The sequence below is a fragment of the Notechis scutatus genome, chromosome 1 (assembly GCF_049901735.1).
Source record: "Notechis scutatus isolate UNSWTSFEM ecotype Mainland chromosome 1, rNotScu1.2, whole genome shotgun sequence".
Classification (NCBI taxonomy): domain Eukaryota; kingdom Metazoa; phylum Chordata; class Lepidosauria; order Squamata; family Elapidae; genus Notechis; species Notechis scutatus.
Genome location: NC_142009.1, coordinates 257,038,837 through 257,055,980, shown reverse-complemented (window position 1 = coordinate 257,055,980; position 17,144 = coordinate 257,038,837). Strand labels below are relative to the sequence as shown.

At 39.2% G+C, this 17,144-nt stretch overlaps 1 protein-coding gene across 9 annotated transcripts in view; it reads left to right on the top strand.

The window, feature by feature from the left end:
* The window catches only part of NAV2 (neuron navigator 2), a 599,301-nt gene that overhangs the window by 566,498 nt on the left and 15,659 nt on the right, over window positions 1-17,144 (top strand). For all 9 annotated transcript variants that reach the window (XM_087951112.1, XM_087951110.1, XM_087951111.1 and 6 more), the window contains 7 exons: window positions 1,001-1,149; window positions 4,509-4,681; window positions 8,257-8,410; window positions 9,971-10,130; window positions 10,757-10,857; window positions 14,752-14,847; window positions 16,755-16,923. In XM_087951112.1, coding sequence (XP_087807238.1) covers window positions 1,001-1,149; window positions 4,509-4,681; window positions 8,257-8,410; window positions 9,971-10,130; window positions 10,757-10,857; window positions 14,752-14,847; window positions 16,755-16,923 — 1,002 coding nt within the window. The remainder of the gene's footprint in view (window positions 1-1,000; window positions 1,150-4,508; window positions 4,682-8,256; window positions 8,411-9,970; window positions 10,131-10,756; window positions 10,858-14,751; window positions 14,848-16,754; window positions 16,924-17,144) is intronic.

Genomic DNA, 17,144 nt, shown 5'->3' with positions numbered 1-17,144 from the left:
CCGTGTTTGGAGTGCCGCTGCCACTTGGAGCACCACCGCCACGTTTGGAGCTGCCGCTTCCCTGTTTGGAGTGCCGCTGCCATTTGGAGCGCCGCCGCCATTTGGAGCACCGCCGCCACATTTGGAGCTGCCGCTTCTGTGTTTGGAGTGCCGCTGCCATTTGGAGTGCCGCCGCCATTTGGAGCACCGCCGTCACGTTTGCAGTGCCACTTCCGCGTTTGGAGCTGCCGCCGTGTTTGGAGTGGCGGTGGCACTCCAAATGGCGGTGGTGCTCCAAACGCGGAAGCAGCAGCTCCAAACGCGGTGGCAGCTCCAAATGCGGACATGGCAACTCCAAACAGTGGCAGTGCTCCAAACAGCGGTGGGGTTCCAAACGCGGAAGCAGCAACTCCAAACGCAGCGGCAGCTCCAAATGCAGAAGCGGCAGCTCCAAACGCGGCGGCAGCTCCAAATGCGGAAGTGGCAGCTCCAAACAGCGGCGGTGCTCCAAATGTAGAAGTGGCAGCTCCAAACGTGGCGGCAGCTCCAAATGCGGAAGCGGCAGCTCCAAATGGTGCCGTGCTCCAAATGTAGAAGTGGCAGCTCCAAACATGGCGGTGGTATGGGCAGAAGGGAAACCAACAGCTGCAAGTACTGAAAGTCTTGGGTCTGCAGCAAACGTGCTTGGCAGGAGTAGGGAGCTCTCCGTGCTCTGCCATGATCGCCCATTAGGAGCAGCTGGTGGCGAGGAATTGCTGCCCGCTGGGCTCTCCTAACGGCAAGTCCCTCCACCCTTCCCCCTTATTTTGCATGTTTTAAAATAGGCCTAAATTTGGGGGGAGGGGCTTAATTTGATTTTATGTCAATAAAACATGCTGGGCCTTCCATATTGTTGGAGAAACATGGTATAAACAATTAAGGATTGCACAAGGCAATAAGGCGCAGCAACAGAAAACATACAGAGGAAAAAGCCCACATATTATGTCCAAATGTCTACAACTATGTTTAAATTAATATTTAGGAAGTGGTGGAAGTGCCCAGACTACTGACTTGCGGATCAGAAGACAACACTCTTCAGACAGTGTCTCCAGCATTAATAGCGCTACTAGTCATTCCAGTGTGGGAAGCAATATAGAGTGTGACTCGAAGAAAAAGAAGAGAAAAAACTGGGTACGTTTAAATAATTTCTTCCAGTGAATAAAGCATAAAGCATGTTTCCTTGAAGAAGTCAAATAGTAAAAGATTATCCTGAGCTGTGATGATGTATTAGAGACATTCAATAGACATTTCTTCAGCTGACTTTTACTGTGTCAGCTGAACAAATCTATGAGGACTGGGGCAGGGGGGCAGGATTGTATCTCTAATCAGAGGGTTTCCTTTTTTATTCATTTGTTGTTGTTGTTGTTGTTGTTGTTGCTTTTGTAATCATGTATTTTACATACCATGGGCAAAAGCCTACAGCAAGGGTCTTCAAACTTGACAGCTTTAAGACTTGTGGACTTCAACTCCCAGAATTCCTGAGCTAACATAACTGGAGGAGGAATTCTGGGAATTGAAGTCCACAAGTCTTAAAGCTGTCAAGTTTCAAGATCCCTGGCCTACAGGAAAGAATCGATTTTATTGTCAAAGTATGTGAGGGAAGAGTTAAACCCATAATCACACTTTATATATTTACTTACTTGTATCCCACCTTTTTTTATAAAATAAATAACTCAAGGTGGCGAACATATCCACCATTTCTTTCTCTTTCTAATTTCCTCACAACAACAACCCTATTAGTTGGGTTGTGCTGAGAGAGAGTGATTGACCCAAAGTCATCCAGCTGGTTTTCATGGCTGAGACAGGAGCTTAGAGTATCTGGCTTTCTAGCTTGGTGCCTTAACCACTAAACAAAACTGGCTTTCATATGCTTGTATATTTATCCAGTTAAATTGTGCCTTGAAGGATGATAAAGGGACAGGCAATCTAAAGTAAATTGAAAATTTAGATTTCTGTAACATATTTTAGAAGAGTTAACCAGGCACAGAGACCAAAAAGTGATATTTCTGTTACAGAAGATGGAAGAAAGAAATATACATACAACAAAAGTTTCACATCTGTAACCTTTAACTGGGTGGAATGGTGCATCATAGGGCAAAACGCTTTCAACCAAGATACATCAGAGCCTGTTCGATCTGGTAAAGGCACCAATCTAGAAACTGGAAGATTGCAAATTCTAGTCCTACCTCAGGTGTGAAAACCAGCTGGGTGACCCAAGGTGACCTTGGGCCATTCACTCTCAGCCCAATTTACAGGGTTGTTTTAGTGGGGGGAAACAGGAGGAGGAAGTTGTGTTGGATATGTTTTCCACCTTGAACTATTTGTAAAAATACTAATGATGGAGTACAAATAAAGAAAAATACTTCAAATTGGCTAATCTACAGAATGCTGGGGCTCGTTACTCTTATCAGACTGGTATTTTGGAAAGTTCTTGCTGTTACTTCTATGGAAATGACACGCTACTATTACCTAAGCCCGACCATGGTCTTTTGATCCTAATTTACAACATTCCTGACATCTTACCACAAGTCAATAGGAAAGTCTGGGAATCTTGTAGGGAGAAAGTCAAGGGGGATCACAAGACCACGATTGACGGAAGCATGGCAGCAGATATGGATTAGCATTCTGTGTTTAAAACATACAGTATGTGAGAGGATAACCTAGTGGGTTATGGGTTGTCTAGTTTTGCTTCAAATGTAAATCAATTAGTACAGTTTAGCACACAGATTGTAATTTGTAATGATGGAGATAAACGTCTAGCAATTGTCTAACAATGAGACAAAAGCTAATTATCTTTTCAGGTGATGAACACCATCATACAATTTTGTATAATGACAGCCACCCACAAAGTTACTAATAATAATCTATGAAAAAAACAACACGAAGAGATGGCTAAATCTTGCAAGAATTTATCTGTTCCAATTGCAAAATCTCATGAGAAACATTGATGACCTTGCCCCAAATTACTGGAATCTTCTGAAATTTTAAGATACTTTATAATATTTTTAAATGCTGTTTCTTCATTGGTCATGATTTCTCTCATGCAAAGTCCCTTGTGCTAGAAGTAGTTGTAGTTTGAACTAAAGCTCTTACGTCCTACAGTCTAAATGGTCAGATTCTGAGTTGTGTCCAAATAAACCATATACTGTTCCAAATGAACTTAAAAATCCAAACAATAATTGAGAACTAACATTAGTTCTGTAGAAACTATTTAGGTCACTAATTTTTCAATATGTTTTGGCCTTTAAAACAGCTATACTACAAGTCTGTTTTTGATCATTGAAGACAATTTACCACCAGATCATGTGGTAATCTCCCTTGGCCCTTGATCTGGAGATTTAGGATTGTCTGAAGTTGTTTTTACCAAAAAGTCTTGAATTATTTCTTTTCCTTAAATTTAAAGACATCAAATAAATGTGTATATCGAAAGAGGAGAATAACTTCCATAATGGTTGAGGAGGAGAAATGGGAAGGATACATAAGTAGGCCTGATTTTGCTAAGCATAATATTAAGATCTATTTTTCCAGCACCATGCCAAGTTTCAGCATAGGAAGGAGTTCAAGTTTGTTCTTCTAGACATATTATAGATTAGTGTATTAAACTAATGGTGAGTGAAGGAGACAACATGGTTACAACTTTGAACATATTATGTGATAACCTTACCAGGATCTCCAATCATTTATATAAATCCTCCCAAGACCATAGTCAATCACTTCTGGGGGGAAATAAGAGAGCTTTTAGGTTTAAAAAAAAATGTATGCATTATCCTGTGCTAGATTTAGTGAAGCTCACGTAACTGTATACATTTAGACAATAACCCATTTGTCAACTATTTAGGTGTGCAAAACATCCCGATCGTACATTAAAAGGAAAGAAAAAAAATTGACAACAGTAGTGTAATTATGTGTGCCTGCTTTGGGGGAGCAGAGGGGCAATATTTGTCTGAGCAATCCAGTGCTTTCCCTGTCTTTGGCTTTATCTGTTAAAATTTGTCTTTTTTTCCTTCCCCTTCCCTTTTGCTTGCACTTCCTGTGGCAGGTCAATGAGGTAAGGAAGACATATCTTAAAATAAGCTAACTCATCCATTAACCCTATCTGCATCAGTGTCTGTCTGAGCCGTGTCACCTCATAACTGCAGCCTCTCGTAACATCTTAATAAAACAGTCCTTGGGATGAAAAGAGGTTGGAGTAGGTCTTGTTTACAAAAAAAAAAAAAATGCAGGGAGGTGGGAGAATGCTTCCAAGCAGCACTTGTTATTACCAGCACTCATTAGCAAAGCAACTCAGATCCTGCTCTTCCTTAACAAGGTATAAAGTCATTAGGAAGGAATTACTTCTGTCGTTAAGTTTGCACTGCTACCAAATGGAATGACTTGGTAACCTTTTATTTTAAGTGTCGCATGTTAGCTCTTGTCTCTTTTGTTCTTTATTATCATAAAGCATTTTCCCCCAAATCCATTATGTGTTTACTTTGCTCTTCTCTTTTCAGTTACGCAGTTCTTTCAAGCAAGCTTTTGGAAAAAAGAAGTCCCCCAAATCGGCGTCTTCTCACTCCGACATTGAGGAGATGACAGATTGCTCATTGCCTTCTTCACCAAAATTGCCACACAATGGTACAGTGGTATCTACACCATTACTCAGAACTTCACATTCCAATTCCCTGTAAGTTGAATCTGCCAGCAAAAAAAACCCATACATTTCATTTTAATATTGTAATATTACATTATACCAAATTTAAGTCTCATTCTGGAGATTCTTCCATAAGGTTCAGGTGGATTTTCTTCATCATAAATTCTTTGCTTTTTCACATTAGTTTATCTGCAGACCTCATATCTCTTGCGGTATTTGCTTCCTCATTCTTTTTTCACCATTTGCCTTAAATTCATTCAATTTATGAAGAAATTGCTGCATTTAAGACAGCAATATTTTAATAAGAATTTCTCCTTTTTACTTCAGGGAGGAATATGTGCATGTATTTTTCTCTTTGCTTCATTCCTCTCATTTAAACTACTGCAAGGCTAAAGTGAATTCAATCATTTTTTTTAACATCTTCCCAACTGATAAAATCTCTTAATTCACTTTTTGTGCTGTAGTTGCAAACAACAGTTGAACGAAAAGCTGCTGATATATTTGATATTTGATAATAGGCAATTTTCACTCCAGGCATTTGAAGCACAAAACATGAATTTCTTTTAAAATTAAGAATGCATTTTTTTAAAAAAAAAAAACTTTAGAAATGACACCTTTATGTTTCCACTTTATAGATACATTCATTTTCAAATATCTCACAGGTCTATTATTGAAATATTTCAATAATAGACCTGTGAGATATTTGAAAATGAATGTAACTCTAAAGTGGAAATATAGTTGACTGTTTCCTAATTTGGCCTGAGTAGTAATTATAGAGTGAAGTTTTTTCTCTCAGAAAATAATTTCAATTACCAGATCAGTAGTTGAAATTGACTGAGGCAATGAGAATTTTTTTCCAACAGCTACTTTATAGTTTATTGTTTAGATCAGCGGTCTCCATGCTTTCCGGCTCTGTGGACCAGTGGCAGCAAGGGGGAAGAATTTCAGATGCACACCATTTGCGCAAATGCAGCTTCACACACATGTTGCCCGCTACTTAGGTACCTGGTTCCCAATGGGCTGCAGCCTGGCACTGGGCCCTAGCCCAGGGATTGGGAACCCCTGATTTAGATTACAGATGAGCTATTAAAAGTATTTGAGGGGAATCAAGAAAGGTGATTGAATGTGACATTTTCCAAAAGATTAGCACTGTCCTTATATTTAGCATTTATTATTTAATTAAGGTTCTGTATCATTGGATATTACAGATGATAAAATGCAACAAAAATAGGGAATGGAAAACCAAAGTATCAGCAGACAGATTTATAGCATTCATAAATTAGGGTATTATAATTTCAATCAACTTTCCTTAAGATGCACAATGATCTTTATTCGCTTAAACTCATGTTCATCACTTTGAAACTGCCCTGTCCACAAAGTTCTGAATGTTAGGTAATGCTTAAAGCAGAGGTCTCCAAATATGACAACTTTAAGACTTGTGGACTTCAAGTCCCAGAATTCTGGTTGTTGAAGTCCACAAGTCTTAAATTTGCCAAGTTTGGGGACCCCTGGCTTAAAGCCATGACGGTTTCTGTCATCAATCAAACTGTGATGGGAGACAACAAGTTTTGATACAAATACAGTACAGATACAAATACAGTATCTGAAGAATCAACAGCTAGTAGAGAAGGAAGGAAGGAAAAGGCACAGTGCTACAGTGTCTTGCAGCTTCTAAACTGATTTAGTTGCTTTCTGGATTCTGTTATCAGAAAACAAAAGAATTCTGTTGTAAAGATTCCATGCAGATAGTTTTTGACTTAACGACAAAGTTACAGTGGCATTGAAAAAAGTAACTTGAGAATAGTCCTTGAACTTACGACTGTCACAGTGTTTTTTCCCCAGCTTCCTACCTTTGCAGTGTGCTAAATAACAGTGAAATGGGACTTTAGGTGCAATGTATTTTATCTATAGAAATCTACAGCTGAATTTCCATGCATCAAAATAAGAGGAAAGGAGCTTTTTCACCCACTTTTTTGTTGCCACTACTACTAATTTTGTCAGAGTTTAAATGCAGGTATCTGGAAGGTGAGGCCAAAGGCAGCACTATCAGTAAAGGAGGAGGGCTGGTAGAAATGTTCAAAGGAAAGCTGCAAATTCTACTGAAGCTCAGATTCTCCCAGTAGGAGAATTTGGGTTCCTTGAAAATTCACATCTCCTTTGATGGCCAATTTTAATGCATTCTCAAGGTTGCATTCCAAGTCTGAATTCTTAGAAATGCACTAGAATTCCTTCAGAATTCTTGCTGTGCTTTGTTGTTTCTTGCCAGCTGTACATTTATTTTTTTAAAAAAGCGAACAGGAGGTATTTATAAAATGTGTATGTGAAAAACTGCTAACAAACGATACTCCTGGTCCTTTGTGTATTGAGAAGTAATTCAATTTAGTTTTGTAAGGCAAAGGAAGGAAACAGGGAGAGAGAAAGCTGCTGGCATGAGGAAAACAAAGGGCGCCTTTTCTTTTCTTTTTCAACCTGGGCTGTATAGAGTACAAAAGAATGTTTTATGTCTGAAAATATATATGTTTCCAAAGCCCTCTAGAATCATACAGGGAGGCCCAGCTGTGCACTACACCTGCTGAGTCTAAATCTTTCTTTAAGGCCATCAATCTCCAAGTGACTGCTGCTGCTTCTCCATCTTTGTAAGGTACTTGGGATTTCCAAGTTAAATGGATTTTCCACAGAATCACTACATCCAACCGCAAGTTACCTGCAGAAGCTAAACAGCTGCAGTGGATCAGAACAAGTAGTGCAAATGCAGCCCCTGTTTGAAACTCATTGAAATAGTCACAGCTTTTCTCCACATTGTATGGCTGCTGAAGGAAAGATTCCATATGGCTGTGCAGTCTTGGAAATGTGTTGTATGTGGGCTGTGCTTCACAACATATACTAAAACATTTCTTCCAGTTGCCTCCAAAGCAAAGAAGGTCATAAGTATAAATTTATGTCTTGCTCTGAGATCAGTTTCAAATAATTATGTCCAGTGAATCTTAACATTAGCATAAAGTAAAAAAAAATCTTTGTTGAAACCTAGGGAACCAAATTTTAATTTTACTAAAATTGTGTCCATACCTCCCAATAGAACTCCTCACATCCTGGACATGAACTGTTTCAACTGCTTCCCTCAAGATGACACTATAGGGCATTGAATGCCAAAACAACTAGACACAAGGACCAGTTTTCCCTCATCCCCCAATGCTATCACTCTGTGGAACAACTAGTTCCCACAACACTGTAAAGCTATCTAGTAGGGCTGTATTACGTTAACCTTCTCAACTTTCTATTACCTATTCCTTATCTTCTTATGACTATAATTTTGTTGCTTGTATCTTATGATTTATATTAATTTTTATTTAGCATCCTAGTATGAATTATGTTGATCACTTATTTAGTATCCTTTGACTATCACTGAATGTTGTATCTTATGATTTATGATGAATGCATTTTATGATTATAGTTATGATTTATCACTTGTTACTTGTATAGACACTGAGAGTTTATGCACCAGACACAAATTCCTTGTGTGTCCAATCGTACTTGGCCAATAAAAAATTGAATTCTAATCTAATCTAATCTAATCTTAGCTTTATATTTTTTTTTTAATAAACTCCCAGAATTTCAGAATGCATTGACAGTGAAGCTGAAACAGTTATGCAACTGCGAAATGAGCTGAGAGACAAAGAGATGAAGTTGACTGATATCCGTTTAGAGGCTCTCAGCTCTGCTCATCAACTGGATCAGCTCCGGGAAGCTATGAACAGGATGCAGGTAGGAAATGTATAGTCCACCCAGGAAGCCTTTACATTTTCCAAAGTGTAGATAAAGCAAAACAAAGATAAAGCAAAGTGTAGATAAAGCAAAACAAAGATAAAGCAAAGTGTAGATAAAGCAAAAATTCAATTGGGTTGAAACCAGGAAGTTTGGAATGTACCAAATGCCAACACAAGGGCCTTAAACTACAGTTGCCATGAATTGTCATCCAGAAGTTCATAAGAAACAACAGCGTTTGCTTGGTTCTTTGCAGCTGCGACTCTTCAGAGCTTTGATAAAATTGTACTCTGAGAAAACACATTTCCTACATCTGTGTGTTTCTCTAGCACTCTGCAGATGTTTACTTAAACATAAAAAAGATTGGAGGTAGATAGAAGATGGACTATGCATGAAGGTTATCTTTTCTCTTCCCAACTCCCACATGTTTCACTTGAAGGTCTGAAGAGGAAAGCTGCGGTCAGATTTGCTTGTTTGCTTGTGCAGCTGTTTTGGGAACCTGATAAGGCAGGGCTGTGAATTAGACAAAAAAGTTGTACTTATGTTTTCACAACTGAATGTGTGAGGACTGAAGACACTGTGGGGCAGATTCATAGTACTCTACCTCCTTTATCTGGTTTTGCATTCTTATACGTTCTTTTGTTTCTTGAATTTTTGTTTCATAAGTTTACCTTGTTATCTTTATTGTTTTTATTTTGTATAATTTGCAATTAAATTTGTATCCAAAATAGGCATAAGTATAATTAAGTGGAGAAAAATGGAAAATGATATTAATACTTTGTGCGCCCTATATAGAGTCAAGCCACACCCATGATAATTTCAATAACATTTCATCTTTTATGAGCAATTTTCCCTTTATAAGATTGTATCTTTCTTTTAGATACTATGCTTCTGGATTTATTTAAATTTTATAGAAAAAAATGCAAAAAAATAATATTCTGGGAGAAACTGTAATTTCAGTGTTGTCAATAAATTCTATTCAGGCTTGCTTCTGACAAACACCACTAGCTTTAACCACCTGCATATCAGGTGTACAATTTAACTAGAAAGGTACACTTTTGTTGCAGGATTGTCAAAAACACACAGGTCAGCCAAGGAAAGAAAAGCTGAAATTGTTTTTTTCTTTAAACTTTGGAGAGTGTGTATATATTTTGACTCCATACGAAGTCTTGGTCTATATCTAGCAATGACAAGATCTTTTGATGAGAAATAAAAAGTTCATTGGAACATGGTCAATAAAGAAAGTACAAAAGAAAGAAGCAGGATCTCAGCTAGAATCTACATATTGTGTAGGTATATATATGTAATTGTGTCTATCTCCACTTAAGATGGAGGTAGTAACTGGCATATATGTTTATACAAATGCTGGCTGGCTATCTTTAGAGACTACGCTGGAACATAAGGTTTGTACTTCCTAGTTTAGACATCCTGATCTCTATGGATCCTTCCAAACCTTATAGTTTACATTTCTATGATTCCATGATATATTGATCACATTCAGATATAACAAAATGTATTTGTGTTTCTACCCCCCTCACTGATTTTTTTTTTTTAATCCAGAGTGAGATTGAGAAATTGAAAGCTGAAAATGACCGATTGAAATCTGAAAATCAAGGCACCTGTAGCCGGGCCCAATCTCAAGTTTTCATTTCATCATCTCCAAGACAGTCCATGGGTCTGTCACAGCACAGTCTGAACCTCACAGAGTCAGCTAGTCTTGGTGAGTATATAGGAACTTCTATAGCTGTGAATTCAATTAATAGCCAAGATGTTAAAATGGAAGAATGAGGATAGTAAATCTTTCTCTTATAACCGAGATAGTTCTTCTATAAGCTGAAGTATAATATAAACATGACATTCTAATTATGACCTTAGGTAAAATAAATCATATTCAATGATCTGATTGCAAACATTTAGGAGAATTTTTTTTAAAAAAGAAAACTTTGTGTTAATATTTATGTGATCTTTGTTTCTTACATAACTATTCCCAGTTGCTAGGGGATTTTCATTTGTTCAAACTGTGCTTCATAATTTTGAAAATACAAAAGCTGTTTTTTTAAACCAGGGGTGTCAAACTTGCATCATCATAGCTGTGTCACGTGACGTATCATGACTTTTTTCCCCTTCACTAAACCAGGCGTGTGTGTCATGCATACGGCCCACGGACCGCGAGTTTGACAGCCCTGTTTTAAACAGTATGTGAACCTCAGCTTCCTTTTATAAACATGTTTCTAGCCCACATAGTAGCAGTCATAACTAGAATAAGATGCTTGTCAGAATCTCAAAAACCAAACCAAAAATAACTTCCAATATTTGAAGATAAAATCTGTGTTTCCCCACCAACAGATATGCTGCTGGATGACCCCAGCGATGGTTCTTCTCGGAAAGAAGGTGGCAGGCATGTTAAAATAGTTGTCAGCTTTCAGGAGGAAGAGAAATGGAAAGAAGTGAGTCAAAATATTTTTGGCCATGATAATATGACTAAGCATGTTGTTAAGAAATACAGATAGTCCTTGTTTTAGGACTATTTTTTAGGACTAACAGTACATTTGGAGACCATTCAAAGTTACAGTGGCACTGAAAAGAGTAACTTATAACCGTTTTTCACACTTACGACCATTGCAGCATCCTCATGGTCAGGTGATCAAAAGTCAAACACTGACTCGTATTTATGACAGTTGCAGTGTCCCAGAGTTACGTGATCCCCTTTTGTGACCTTCTGATAAGCCAAGTCAATGAGGAAGCCAGATTCATTTAACAACTGCAGTTATTAACTTAACAACTGCAGTGATTCATTTAACAATTGCGGCAAGAGAGGTCATAACATGGGACAAAACTCACTTAACCACCATCTCACTTTTGGGCCCCATTGTAGTCGTAAGTCAAGGATCTACATGAGGTTACTGTTTTCTGTTTTTATACTGTTTTTCATCCAAGGGGCCCCAAATCAACAAGGACTAGATATGACACCAGATTGAAATGGGTCTTGAAAATCTATTTTGCCTTTGAACAAGATTTACCATCTTGCTCAAAATAAAACTAGAGAGGAGTATTAAACAGGGAATATGTCAGCACGTTCTTCAAGTACCTCTTGAGTGCGCTGTCACCTTTTTCATGCTACGTGATCTCCATAAACTGAAATCGAGAATACTGACTCTTATGGTTAACTCAAAAATATTTCTCTGGTCTTTTGGAGTTGTCAGCAGAAAGGGAGTGGGGGAAGTAAGTAAATTAAATATTTTCATAGATAATTGCTAGGCTGCCGAAGCTTCTGGCACACAAGATTATTACTGGAGAGCATGATTGATGACTCTTGGCAATGGATGTGTCCCATTGGAGAATATACATCCAGGGGGTGGGGGAAGACCAGGGTCAAGGGTGAGATGAATGATGTGTTTCAGAGTCGGCTGCACCCAGGTAACGCCGGCATGTTCACTCCTAGTAAATGATTTTTTAAAACTCTGAGAGATGTGGCTAGAGACTTATGGTTTGAATGGGGGTTGGATTGTCGGAGCCCTGACAATAAGCTTAGTTTTCAAAAGCTGGGCAAGGAAAGGTCATATAGTAATTCCAGAGGTGCTTCAATGCTGAAAAGACAAGTTCTAACCTGGATTTCCCTAGCATATGTTTTTTCCCTTATTCCTTATTTCATTGCTGCTCCTGATGTACGATTCTGCTTAGACTACTAGTCTAGACCAGTGGTTCCCAAAGTGGGTGGTACTGCCCCCTGGGGGGCGGTGGGATGCCTTAGGGGGGTGCTAAGAGGCAAGGGGGCTGGCAGGAGGGCGCTAAGAGGCAGCAGGGCGGCGTTTGAGGTGCCAGCCCTGCAGGTTCACTCATTGACTGTAGCACTGCTCCAGAGCCGGCGCCTCCAATGCGGAAGCGGTGACATGTTACGTGCTGCCACGGCTGCGTTCGATGCTCCGCCCTGCTGCCTCTTAGTCTCCCCAAGGGGGCCGGCAGAGGGGCGCTAAGAGGCGGCAGGGGGCGTTCGAGGCACCGGCCCTGCAGGTTCACTCATTGACTGTAGCACGCTTGGAGCCGGCGCTCCAGTCAATGGGCGGGCGGAGTTATGTGCCACCGCAGCAGCGTCAATGCACCGAAGGGTCCTCTGCCACCTCTTAGTCTCCCAAGGCGCCGGCCCTGCAGGTTCACCCATTGACTGTAGAATGCTCCAGAACCAGTGCTCAATGCGGTGAAGCACATTGGGAAAAGCCTCTGCCACCGCTTTCCCAAAGTGCTGCAAATGCTGTTGCATTCTGTCTGTCTGTCTGTCCGTCCATCCATCCATCCATCCATCCATGTCCATCCATCCATCCATCCATCCAAAAGGTCTGTCTGTTTGCCTGCCTGCCTTCCTGCCTACCTACCTGCCTGCCTGCCTGTCTGTCTGTCTGTCTGTCTGTCTCTCTCTTTCTATCCATCCATCCATGTTCGAAGCGCAGGCCCCGCAGGCACATTGGGAAAGTAGAGCAAAGCCAGTCTGCGAGGGAGGGAGGGAGGGAGGGAGGGAGAGAGAGAGAGAGAGAGAGAGACCTGATGCATCAAATTGAATGAGGCCTAGTTTAGACTGAGGCCCTTTTCTACATTGAAACATCTTTGCCTGCAGATTGAAACATCTTTGACTTCTATTAAAGGTTTTGTGGACGAAACATGGTCAAAACTATCAGGAAGCTCTCACATTTTGTTGAGCTTTAAACAGGATCCATTGGACCAGATCTCCACCCTAAAAATTACTTTTCCCCAATGTATTACAGTGCCAATTCTGAAGAAGGCAAAACCAAAATGTATTGGTAAATTACAAGGAGAACACACACACACACACTCCCTTCTAACCCTGCTGGAGCAGGCGATTGGACTAGAATAGATATCTCATTATCTTTCCCCTCCCTCCCTCATTTATTTCTTTTTCTTTCTGTCCCTTCCTTCCACCACCACCCTCTTTCTTTGTCCCTTTTTCTTTCTTTCCCTTTTCTCTTTATTTTCTTCCTCTCTTTCTCTCTTTCTTTTCTTTCCCTCTCTCAAGCTCATCCCTTTGGATCAGGGGTCGCCAAACTTTTGGACCTCAGGGACCACAAAACTCATAATTTTAAATCTGAGACCACTAATATGAATTTTGACTGATGGTGGCTTTCTGGCGTTGGTGGGAGAGAGAGAGAGAGAGATCTGATCCAACCTCTCTCTCTCTCCCTCTCTCTCACACACACAGGCAGGGGTGGGATTTAGACCCTTGATCTAAAGCTCCCAAAACTCCAAAAACTGGTCAAGTAACTCTGGGGAGGCCAGTCATAAATTAGAACACTTGCTAAACAACCGATCATTAAGTGAGGACCACTTGTATTTGGTTTGCCAGTCACCTGGCCACGCCCACCCAGTCACACGACCAGCAAGCCACGCCCACCCAGTCATGTGACCAGCAAACCACACCCACAGAAATTTGAATCCCACCCCTGGGTGGGGGGCACCGAGGATGAGTTTGTAGCACCAAGGGGGCAGTGGACCGAAAAAGTTTGGGAACCACTGGTCAGCCAGAAGCCATGGTTGTGGTAGCTGTTGTGAAGTCCAGACCTTCTAGTGCTTTAGGAATTTAGAATAAACAAATAGGGAAATTGAACCAAGCAAATCTAGCTTTGAGGGGAAAGATTTTCAAGCTCTGTCTTGTATGTACTGAAAAACGTCCTCTGGCTTTTCGCTTTTCTAGTTTTAAAGTAATTTAAAGAATTTGGGGGGAGGGAGTGATTCAACACTACATCAGATGTAGAGCAAAGGGTAAAGGGACTTTTCTGTCAGTAGAACTTGTTTTAGGCGAAATTAATTATTTTGGATGTGATTTCAATCTAAGAAAACGAATTATTTTATTCTAGCCTGATGTTTCAGTCTTAATAAAATGTTAATTTTGATGTATACCAGTTTCTTGGGTTTAGATATAAAGAATATCTAGAGAATAGATATAAAATAGAAATAAAGAATTTAGAGAAGGATGCTTGGACAGTATCTTGTAAGCCATTGAACAAGAGAGATCCAAAGATATGTAAAATTATACAAGAAATTGTGCAATATTATTTGCCAATAAAAATACTGTTCTCCATTACAATTAGTGTCTGATATAAAGGTCTTACATCCTTAACAGTATATTTTGGAGTAAGATTTGATTAAAGACTGTGGAGCAATGCTGCTGGATCTTAGTAAAATATTGTGAAGTATTGAATTATTTATTTGAATACCTTTCTTTTCATTCCTTTTTACAACCCTGTAATCCCTTTTATCGAGGTGGAATTGGGGCGACTGAGTGGTGCTAAGCGTTGAACACCTTTCTTTTAACACATTTAAATTTTATTTAGGATTCTAGGCCTCGCTTATTCCTAATTGGCTGCATAGGAGTCAGTGGAAAAACCAAATGGGATGTTCTTGATGGTGTTGTTAGAAGACTATTTAAGGTAAATAATGTTATTTTTGACATATTTTTCTAACAGTGCCATATTTTGAAAGCTATGTCAGTGTTTTCCATATATAATTTATTTGATTGAGAGCTGAAAGAAAACTGTCAGGTTCTTTGTTGGTAAGTATGATTAATTGTACAAGATTTTGAGAACCGTAGCTTATCTCAAAGTTTATCTAAGAACTAGTTTACTATACCTGAGATGACTTGAAAACCAATTTTTCAATGTCAGCAAAGATCGTCGAGCAGAACAACCAAGATAGTTGCAGGACCAAAATCTGGTTTAAACTCTGACAGAACTGGTTCTAGAACAATGTGCTTCATTCTTCCAGAATTTGCCATTGCCTTCTTCCACATTTGGAGCTTGAGTAGGTTTGACAATCAAGTCTAGCCTGAGACCTTGGGTTCTACTTTTACCTAGACAATTTTTTGCAGTGCTATCTATGCCTAGGTACAATTAAACTACAAAATTTGCAGTTGGTCTAGATCAGGAGTGTCAAACTCGTGGCCCACAGGTCGGATGCATCACATGCTGGCCATCCCTAGTTTAACGAAGGGACAACAATGTGACACCACAAGTTTGACACCCCTGGTCTAGATTATGTTGATAAAGCTGTAAACAAATTGGAACATATCACTACTTTTGGTAACAATGCCTAATTAGGCTTCTTGGTTGAAAGTTTTTGAAGAAATTGGGCTATCACTAATCATTCTGAATGCTATCATTGACTGATTGTCCATAAGGTCCATTTTTGCTATAATGCTTGTGTCATATAGCCATAGAATTTAAGTCAATCAAAAACCCCAGGGATTAATTAAACCCATCCCATGAATAATATATTCTCCATAAAAATATACTTCTTTAGTTGTAAGTTTGAAATTTCTTCCTAATGCACATATGCACTTCTGCATTCTGTAATCTCGCTCCCAATTTCAGCAAACAAAACAACATTGTTTTTGTTTATGGCAACGTGTTAGCTTAAATGTGTAACAACCACTTTTTAATCAATGTTCACTGTGCACAATTGCATTTGACAATATGGCTGAATAGAAAATTACTCATCAACCTTTGCTTCCCTACTTACTTGGACAAACAGGCCATCAAATCAGGTGAATATCCAGAGATTACCATTCTCAGGATTCAAAACAATTAAACCAGCCATTCTAAACAGGGAATATTATACACATTTCTATACAAAGTCCTAGTGACAGGGAAATATTTGTCACGATGACAATAGCTTCTGCTTTTTAGGATCAACCATCAACAGTAAAAGAACAAACAGTCAAGAAATATCCCACAAACTAGCACTTTGTAGAACAGTAATGAAGACCTTGGAAAAGATCTTCAAATGCCATGATGTGTTTATATTTACAAAGATCACAATTAAACCATGCTATATCCTGTGGAAATGAAAGTTGTACTTCAAAGAAGCAGGATAGAAATAAACATAGGTATTGGGAAAGGTAGGTATCCTGAGAATATCAAGGATAGTCAAGAAGACAAACTCATTGAACAGATCAGTCCAGAACCGTCACTTGAGGCACAAATGACCAGGCTCAAATTATCCTACTTCAGACACATTATGAGAAGAACCGGCTCTCTGGAAAAGACATTAATGCTGGGAAAGATGGAAGGAAAGAGAGGAAGAGGATGACTAGGAGCAAGGTGGATGGATTCAGTTACAGTGGTGATGAGTGTACCATTGGGAGATATAAAAGAACATGTTAGATCCCTATATATGTGGTTGCTATAAATCAGAATGACTTGATGGCATTTAATCATTTCCTAAATATTTGCTAAAAAGCATTTCTTTATAATGGGAATTGCACTTGGTTGTGAAGTTTTGTTCTTAAAACCCAAACCCCATTGGTATATTAATTTTCTCTTTTGCTCCCTCTTCCTAGGAATACATCATTCATGTTGATCCTATGAGTCAACTTGGGTTGAATTCAGACAGTGTCCTGGGGTACAGCATTGGAGAAATTGTTCGCACAAATAGCACAGAAACACCTGAGCTGCTACCCTGTGGCTATCTGGTTGGTGAAAGCAACACCATCTCTGTGAAAATCAAAGGTAAATTGTAGCTGATTTATTTGTTACAACTCTTTGTAATTGTAAGTTTTACAGATGTTAGCTTTGAAGAAATCTCAGGGTCATAAGAAGATTTAATTAGCTTTCTTTCTGTCTTTGTTTCTTGACTAAATGTTGTTTCCCTTTCAGTTGTATACCACTATTAGTAAGAAATGTCACATACAGCCACATTCCTATGAACCTTTCATGTCCCTGTTTGTGTA